The sequence below is a fragment of the Spinacia oleracea genome, chromosome 4 (genome assembly GCF_020520425.1).
Source record: "Spinacia oleracea cultivar Varoflay chromosome 4, BTI_SOV_V1, whole genome shotgun sequence".
In the NCBI taxonomy this organism is placed as follows: Eukaryota; Viridiplantae; Streptophyta; class Magnoliopsida; order Caryophyllales; family Amaranthaceae; genus Spinacia; species Spinacia oleracea.
Window position 1 is genome coordinate 174,410,865 of NC_079490.1, and position 9,367 is coordinate 174,420,231.

At 41.7% G+C, this 9,367-nt stretch overlaps 2 protein-coding genes across 2 annotated transcripts; both read right to left on the reverse strand.

Annotated features, from left to right (window-relative positions):
• Nucleotides 1–841: 841 nt before the first annotated feature.
• On the reverse strand, nt 842–3,414 carry LOC110786473 (uncharacterized mitochondrial protein AtMg00810-like). Its single transcript, XM_056842672.1, has 3 exons — nt 2,990–3,414; nt 1,497–1,574; nt 842–1,388 (listed from the first exon to the last, which is right to left on the reverse strand). Exons 1-3 carry the CDS (start codon nt 3,412–3,414, stop codon nt 842–844), a joined length of 1,050 nt encoding a protein of 349 aa, XP_056698650.1.
• Nucleotides 3,415–5,796: 2,382 nt separating this feature from the next.
• Nucleotides 5,797–6,621, reverse strand: LOC110786474 (uncharacterized). Its single transcript, XM_056842673.1, has 3 exons — nt 6,391–6,621; nt 6,006–6,275; nt 5,797–5,931 (listed from the first exon to the last, which is right to left on the reverse strand). Exons 1-3 carry the CDS (start codon nt 6,619–6,621, stop codon nt 5,797–5,799), a joined length of 636 nt encoding a protein of 211 aa, XP_056698651.1.
• Between the last annotated feature and the right edge of the window lie 2,746 nt (nt 6,622–9,367).

The following is a 9,367-nucleotide window of genomic DNA, read 5'->3' on the forward strand; positions in this document are numbered from 1 at the left end:
TACTACGTACAATAATATGCACCTATATTAATGTAATTATCGTGAATGTTATGTGCTTAATTATTTTTTTGATGCAAATGTTAAAGTGCTTAATTATGAGTGCTAAGAACCCTGCTGCTGTACTGCTATATTAATGTTATGTATACGTCTATGTATTTTTTTTTTTTTTTTTTGTGGGAATGAGGCGCAAAGGAAATACAAATTACAACACTACAAAAATTTGTATCTTTTATGACAACCTAATAAGGATGGGTAAAAATCCCGTCGTAAAAGGGCTTTTGCGACGGGGATAATAACCCAACAAAGACGGGAACAACCGTCGCAAATGTCTTCTACGACGGGATTTTCCATTAACGACGACCCCCTTTTATGACGGTTTCGCGACGGAGATCTCGTCGTTATATCAAAATTTATTGGCCTTCAGCGACGGGATTTTCCGTCGTTAATAGTACAATTTCTTGTAGTGCAAATGGCCAGGGGTAAGGAAATTCGAACCTGTAACATGTTCTATAAAGACCCTCGGTTATATATGTAAATAATTTGAATAACGTTTAACAAGTAATGAAATATTGAGCAAATACAATTCTGAGACCGGATAGTTAAATTTAAACTTCACTTCTGAAATGCATAAAAGGAATGTGGTACGGTAAGTTTTTTTTTTTTTTTTAAGGAATGCAACGATAAACTTTGACAGTGTTGAAAGAATATTTTCCGTACTATTCTCATTAACCTCAAAGGGTTTATATACTAGTGTACATTAGGAAGGTAAATATACACAGAATAATATCTACGGTATCCAGAATAATATCTACGATATACAACCGATTATTTACATAATCCATTACACCCCCACAGTCGAAGCGGGAGGTAGACGAACGCTGAGACTGTCCCGAAAATCCTCAAACAGTACTAGGGGAAGACCCTTAGTAAATATATCCGCAATCTGGTAGCGGGACGAAACATGTAAGACACGAACTTGACCCCGGGCAACTTTCTCTCGAACGAAGTGAATGTCCATCTCAAAATGCTTAGTGCGTTGATGTTGCACGGGATTACCAGAGAGGTAAATAGCACTCACATTTTCACAATAAACCAATGTAGCCTTACGAACCGGACAATGTAGTTCAAGGAGAAGGTTTCGAATCCAGCAGGACTCGGAGACAACATTAGCAACCCCCCTATATTCAGCTTCGGCGCTAGACCGAGACAAGGTAGGTTGTCTCTTTGTCGACCAAGAAATCAAATTGTCTCCCAAAAATACACAATACCCCGATGTAGAACGCCGGGTGTCAAGGCACCCACCCCAATCCGTATCAGTATAGGATACAAGATCAGCAACAGATGAAGGATATAGATGAAGACCATGAGTAAGTGTACCTTGAATGTATCTGATAATCTGCTTGAGAGCATGCATATGAGTGTCACGTGGGTCATGCATATGTAAGCAGACTTGTTGAACTGCATAAGAAATGTCCGGCCTTGTGAATGTGAGGTACTGAAGAGCACCTGCAAGGCTACGGTAATGAGTTGGATCCTCATAAGGGGACCCTGAGGTAGCACTAACCTTGGGTTTACTGTCAACCGGAGTGGAAGTTTGAAGGAAATAAATTCCCTTGGTCCAAGTATAAATTTAATGTTAAGTCTAATAAATGCGGTTCAGTATTAATTAACAAGTTAATAATTCAGTGAGATCAAGTGAGCTGAATGCCTAGCTAGAGGCCGCTTCATTTCAAGTGGAATTGATAATATTAATCCACAGCTTACTCTTGACTGAACCCGTAGGGTCACACAAATAATACGTAAACGGATCAAGTATTTAATGGCATTAAATACTCCATCTATGGATATTCGGAATCGACGAATCTTGGTTTCAGTGGGAGCTGAGATCGTCAAAGGCAAGTAAATGAATACTCCGGAAACGATGATATTGCCGGAAACGGAAATATTGATCGTATCGGAAATATAAATATTATCCAATTCGTAGATGTTGCCGGAAAAGGAAACATGGTACGTATCGGAAAATATTATCGGAAATGGAAATGTTGCCGGAATCAGAAATATTGCCGGAAACGGAAATATTGTCAGAATCGGAAATATTATCGGAATCGGAAAATAATTCCGGAAACGGAAATATTAAATATTTGTTCGAAACGGAAATTAATTCCGGAATCGGAAATGTTAAATATTGTTCGTATCGGAAATGAATTCCGAAATCGGGAATTTAATCGGAAGCGCATCGTACGAATTAGCATCGGACGAGACTTGCTAGACGAAGGCCCAACACGAAGCCAGGCCTACATCCAGCAAGCCATGCGCATCAACACAACGCAGGAAAGCCTCGCCAGGCCCAGCGCAAGGCCAGGCCCAGCAAGGCCATGGCGCGCGCGCGAGCTCGTGGGCTGCGGGTTGTGCTGCTCGCGTGGGCCGCAAGGCTTGCACGGGCTGTGCGGCTCGTGCTCGTGCTCGTGCAACGCTTGTGTTCAATACAAATCCTAAAGCTAATGGAATATGTTCTATGATTAAATCCTAATCCTAATAAAGATAGAATTTGTTTAATAGAGTTTTAATAAGATTCTAATTAAACAAATTGGTATCCTAATAGGATTCTAAATCCTTTTCCATGACTCTGTAAATATGTGCCTAGGTTCACAAATTTATATACGAGATTTCAAGTATTCAAAGCTAGGATTTTTAAGCAGAAAAATCAGTCAAAACTCTTGCCTTATTTAGCCGAAAATAATAGTACCTTAAGGGCGATTCTAGTTGGTCAATCTTAAGGCGGATCCGGACGTGGTGTGGACTTTCTACGGAGGGACGACACTTGGAGTCCTAAAGACTTGTTCTTGTTCGGTTCGGGCGCAGCTAGGGAGGGCACGCTACAAAGTGTATGCATCCTAGACTAATTATATGATTATGTGCAATTAATATGATTCCTGACATTAAGGTTTTTCCGCATGATTTATGTTGTTCATATGTATCATAACCTAACAAAGTTGACTTGCAAGAAGACATGCCAGCACGTTCTATAATAACTTCAGCATATTTACGTTGAGACAAAAATAACCCACCCTTATGCCTAGTCACAACAATGCCAAGAAAATAGTTTAAAGGACCCAAATCCTTCATAGCAAACTCAGAAGCAAGATGCGCCATTATAGAGCGGCGAAGCTCATGTGTAGAGGCAGTGAGAATAATGTCATCAACATACAGCAAAATGTAAGCCATGTCATTCCCCTTTCGGTAAATAAATAAAGAACTATCGGACTTACTGTTAGAAAACCCAAGTGATGTAACATAATCCGCAAATCTCCGGTACCAAGCCCGGGGTGCCGGTTTAAGTCCATACAGGGACTTACGCAACAAGCATACATAATCAGGATAAGCTGGATCACAAAATCCAACCGATTGATGCATATATACTGTTTCCTTGAGCTCACCATGCAGAAAAGCATTCTTGACATCAAGTTGGTGGATGGGCTAATTCTTTGACAAAGAGAGACTAAGAACAGTGCGAATTGTCGCCGGTTTGACCACCGGACTGATAGTCTCACCACAATCAATGCCAACCTGTTGAGTTTTACCATCACCTACAAGTCGGCCTTTATGCCTCTCAAAATCACCATTAGCCTTTTCTTTATGAGAAAAAATCCACATAGAACGAATAACATTAACATCATGTGGACGGGGTACCAGATCCCACGTCTTATTTTTAAAAAGAGCATCATATTCATCATCCATAGCCAATTTCCAGTTCGGGTCACGAAGGGCAGCCACTGGGTTACGAGGAAGGGGAGATTTCGTAACCGTGGTATTTAAGTTAAACTGACGTTTGGGCTTAAAAATACCACTTTGACTGCGGGTGGACATCCGCGACATGGGAGCAGGGAGAGGAGGACCTGGAATAGTGGAATGTGATGTGTTTGGGTCTGGGCCCCCCTGGCCAGCACAAAGGCGTGGATCAGGAGAAGCCTGGAATGGGAAAGACGCAGGTGATTGGGTTGGAGCCAAGGGGCTTGCTGCGTTGGTGGGAGACAAGGGGCCCATAGGAATTTTCCCTTGTCGGCCCACTGTTGGATTTGATGGTAGCAAGGGAGCAATGGGTGAGGGTGTGTTTGTGGGCTGATCTACTGGGCCTTGAGGCAAATTATGTTGGACATAATCCATGGTATAAGGATGCAAGTCATGATCCAGAAATTCGTAAGCACGAGCAGCAGGGGTATTTAGTGAACCAAATGGGAATTTAGTTTCATCAAACACCACATGACGGCACACAATAATCTTATGGTTCGATAAATCAAGACACTTATAGCCACGGTGGTTAGTAGGATAACCCAAAAAGACACACGGCGTAGAACGAGCTTGTAACTTATTAATGGTGGTAGAAGGGAAAAGGGGATAACACAAACACCCAAACACTCGGATATGAGAATAAGAGGGATTCTTTTTGTAGAGAACATGAAGAGGAGATTCATTTTTCAATAATTTACTCGGAAGGATATTTAAGAGATATGTTGCCATTTGTAATGCATGGTGTCAAAATGACGGAGGTAGAGAAGCATGAGTGAGTAAAGTCCGTATGATATTATTGATAGATCTAATTTTCCTCTCGGCTTTACCATTTTGGGATGAGGTATGGGGGCAAGAGAGACGAAACGACATGCCATTGTCCTCACAGAACTTCTAGAATGGTCTATTATCAAACTCCCTTCCATTGTCACATTGAATATTTTTGATACGACGTTCAAATTGGGTATGAACATGAGCCTTAAAAGCCAAAAATATGGAGTATACTTGAGATTTTTTGGCAATTGGAAATGTCCACAAAAATTTCGAAATGTCATCCAAAAATAACAAATAATATCGGTGTCCCGAAGAACTTAAAATGGGAGATGTCCAAAGATCACTATGAATAATATCAAATGGCAACAAAGTACTAGACGTACTAGCAACAAACGGCAACTTAATATGTTTCCCAAGTACACAAGAATGACAAACTTTAGAACTACGAAGTTTATTACATTCAATGTGCTTATTAATTCTAAGAAAATCCAAAATGGAATCGCCCGCATGACCTAGACGCTCATGCCAAAGAGATGACGCCAAAAAGGAAGATGGTTGATTTGTGTTGATGGTGGTGGTGGAGGTGATAGGATAGAGATTTCTCCGGCTCTCACATCTCATTAGGTGCCTCCCAGTCTGAAAATCCTTCACAGAAAACCCAAAAGGATCAAATTCGACTGTCACAGAATTATCCGAAGTAAATTTTCTGACAGACACAAGATTTTTAATAATATTGGGTGCATGGAGGACATTATTCAAAGACAATGGGGGGTTCGGGGAAGATAATTGGGTGTGACCACAACCACGAACTAGAATCATATGACCATTACCAACAGTAATACCATTATTATTGCTCAAATTAAAATAAGAGGTGAGATTACCTTGGGAAGAAGTCATGTGAGATGTGGCACCGGTGTCCATGTACCAATTTGCATCGGGAGGATTCATGGACATAGTATGCATAGCAGCTTCAATATCCGTTGGAGCATAGGGCGACATATTGGGCATGTGTGGAGACATTGCAGGCATGTATGCTTGCTGTGGAGGCATGGCAACCATATAGGCTTGCTAGGGAGCCCAAGGAGACTGAACTGGACCAGGCCCAAGAACTCCTGGTTGTTGCACAGTGGGCCTAGGTGCTGGTCGGGCCCACCCTTGAGTGGGAAAGGGACAAGGTGGAAGAGCCAAAGGATACCAAGCCCATGGAGAGAGAGCAGGCCATGTCCCTGCTTGTGGCTACCCACGGTTCTGGTTTCCACCCCCAGAGTTACGACCGCCACCGCCACCGAACTTACCACCACCGCCGCCGCGGCCAGACCTGTTACCACCGCCGTCACCGGATTTCTTTCCCCCACCGCCGGAATTCCGGCCCTTATTGTGATTATTGTGATTGTTGTTGTTCCTCCCACGAGAATGAGAGTGATGATTGGGGTTTAATTTGAAACCTCCGAATACTCATCGGAATCCGTTGATGCAACAACCATGGCGGAGCCGCCGCCACCTCCGCCCGTGGCATACATGGCGGCCAGCCCCTTTTCTTCAAGACAAAGGCTCGAACGGGCCTCATAAAAGGACAGTAATACCTTCCTTTGTCGAATGTTGGAGCCGACGTGCATGTAGGCTTCCGTCAACCCCGGAACCATCTGCAACACCAGCCGATTATCGGAGACCGGGGCACCCACGTTTTTCAGTTGGTCCGAAAGCATCTTGAGGCGCTAGCAATACGCCGATGCATTGGGAAAAATTCTCCATATGAGAATAGGTGAGTTCTTTTTCAAGAGTTACCGCACGCGAGTTTGCGTGGTCACGAGAGATGCCCTCCAACCGAACCCAGGCCTCCATAGCAGTCATTTCCTCCTCAATGATTGTGTTCAAAAGGTCGTCGGATATCGTGGCAAATATCCAACCAAGGACCGTGGCGTCGAGGGTGACCCACAGCTCCTTGTCCTCGGTTTCTTTATCGGCAGGAGTCTCCGGTGCAATAATATGATGAAGGACGCGGTGAGAGCGAGCATGGACCTTGAACATCTCAGCCCACGTACCATATTGAACGTTCTCCATTTCAAGAATGACGGCAACATGTGAAGGAAATAATTCCCTTGGTCCAAGTATGCATATAATATTAAGTCTAATAAATGCGGTTCAGTATTAATTAACAAGTTAATAATTCAGTGAGATCAAGGATGCTGAATGCCTAGCTAGAGGCCGCTTCAGTTCAAGTGGAATTAATGATATTAATCCACAGCTTACTCTTGACTGAACCCGTAGGGTCACACAAATAGTACGTAAACGGATCAAGTATTTAATGGCATTAAATACTCCATCTATGGATATTCAGAATCGACGGATCTTGGTTTCAGTGGGAGCTGAGATCGTCACAAGCAAGAAATGAATACTCCGGAAACGATGATATTGCCGGAAACGGAAATATGGATCGTATCGGAAATATAAATATTATCCAAGTCGTAGATGTTGCCGGAAACGGAAACATGGTACGTATCGGAAAATATTATTGGAAATGGAAATATTACCGGAATCGGAAATATTGCCGAAAACGGAAATATTGTCAGAATCGGAAATATTATCGGAATCGGAAAATAATTCCGGAAACGGAAATATTAAATATTTGTTCGAAACGGAAATTAATTCCGGAATCGGAAATATTAAATATTGTTCGTATCGGAAACGAATTCCGGAACCGGGAATTTAATCGGAAGCGCATCGTACGAATTAGCATCGGACGAGGCTTGCTAGACGAAGGCCCAACACGAAGCCAGGCCCGCGCCCAGCAAGCCAAGCGCCCAACATGGAGCTGCCACAGCCTCGCCAGGCCCAGCGCAAGGCCAGGCCCAGCAAGGCCTTAAGCGTGCGCACGCTGAGCGTGCTGTTGGGCTGCGAGCAGCGACTGCTCGTGTGGGCCGCAAGGCCTGCGCGGGTGGTGCGATGCTCGTGGCCATACGATGCTCATGTTCGTAACGAATCCTAATCCTATCGGAATTCGTGTATTAATTAAATCCTAATCCTAATAGATTAAATTTATTATTTAGAGTTCAAATAGGATTCTAATTAATAAATCCAAATCCTAGTAGGATTATAATTCATTTTCCATACCTCTATAAATAGGTGCCTAGGGTCATAATTTATAGACACAATTGAAGTATTCAAAGGTAAGATTTTCAAGAAAAATCAGTCACTCTCTTGCCCCTATTTAGCCGAAATCTATACTACCTTAAGGGCGATTCTAGTTGGTCAAGCTTAAGGCGGATCCGGACGTGCTGTGGACTATCTACGGAGGGACGACACTTGGAGTCCTAAAGACTTGTTCTTGTTCGGTTTGGGCGCAGCTAGGGAGGGCACGCAACAAAGTGTATGCATCTGAATTATGCTAAATGATTATGTGTGAATATTATGTTTCCTGACTTTATGGTTTTTCCGCATGATTTATGTTTTGTCATATGTATCATAACCTAACAACATGGTTCTTGATGTTGGAGACGGCAAAGGCTGGATGGAACGAAGTCTTGACGTCGGACATGGTGGATACCGACGGGAAGGAAGATGGTAATGGAAGAAAGAAGGAGAAAGGAGAAGAAAGAAGAAGAAGGCTAGGTCACAGCGGAAGAGAAAAATTAACCCTAGACAACTGATACCATGAAAGAATATTTTCCGTACTATTCTCATTAACCTCAAAGGGTTTATATACTAGTGTACATTAGGAAGGTAAATATACACAGAATAATATCTACGGTATCCAGAATAATATCTACGATATACCGAATAATATCTACGATATAGAACCGATTATTTAAATAATCCATTAAGTGTAACTACTATTTCTAGAAGAAAAAAATACATAATATTAATGACAAATAAATACCTTCATTAATTAAATATGAAGTATATCCTTCTTACCATAACCAAACTAGGCACTAGCTAGTAATCAACTGCTTAACAAATCTTTGATCTCATATCTATCTTGTATTTTATGATCAACTGTGTATTTAGATAAATGATATATTTATTCATTAGCTAAGCCTGTTTCTAAACACACAAAGTTTAGAAATACAAACTCAAGAAAACACAATTAAACCTAAACTTAATTTTTCATGCCATCGAGCAAGCAGCCTAGCAAACGTATCATCTCAATATTTTTTTCTTCATTCGACTACCTGCTTCATCCTCTGAATTTGGTTCTGCCCCAGTGTTTTGGAAATTCATTCACCGTGGACGAGAACAGCAAAATTGACCCCTCCTCCCCGTATTACCTCGCCTCTGGCGACAGACCTGGGAACCTCATCACCCACGTTTGTAATACCCCGTACTTTTATTAAATTGTAAATATATATTTATTATACTTGTAAAGCATTTTTATAGATTATGAATCGAAGTTGCATTTATATATTTATTTAAATTTATTTTATTAATTAAAAATATTAATTATTTTTAATTGGAGAGAAAATAATTTTATTTTTTTAAGTTGCGGAATTTTAATTGGGTTTTAAGAAAAGAAAACAATTTTTAATCTAATCTAGCACAATCCAATTTCAAGTTCAAGTCCAAACAAATCAAGCAAAAGCAACTCATATTTAATGGAAGCCCGAAAGAGAAAACCCAAACCTTAGTCCATTAGGAATACGAAACCTATAAATAGGTTGTACTCCCTCACAAATTCCCACACAAAATTCATAAGCCCTAAAATCCCTCTCTCTCTTTTCTATACCCTCACTCGACCTCTCCTTTCTCTTTGCCTGACCGAGCGCCCACGCAAGAGCAAGCAGCAGTGCTCGCCCCCCCCGGCGCGCGTCTC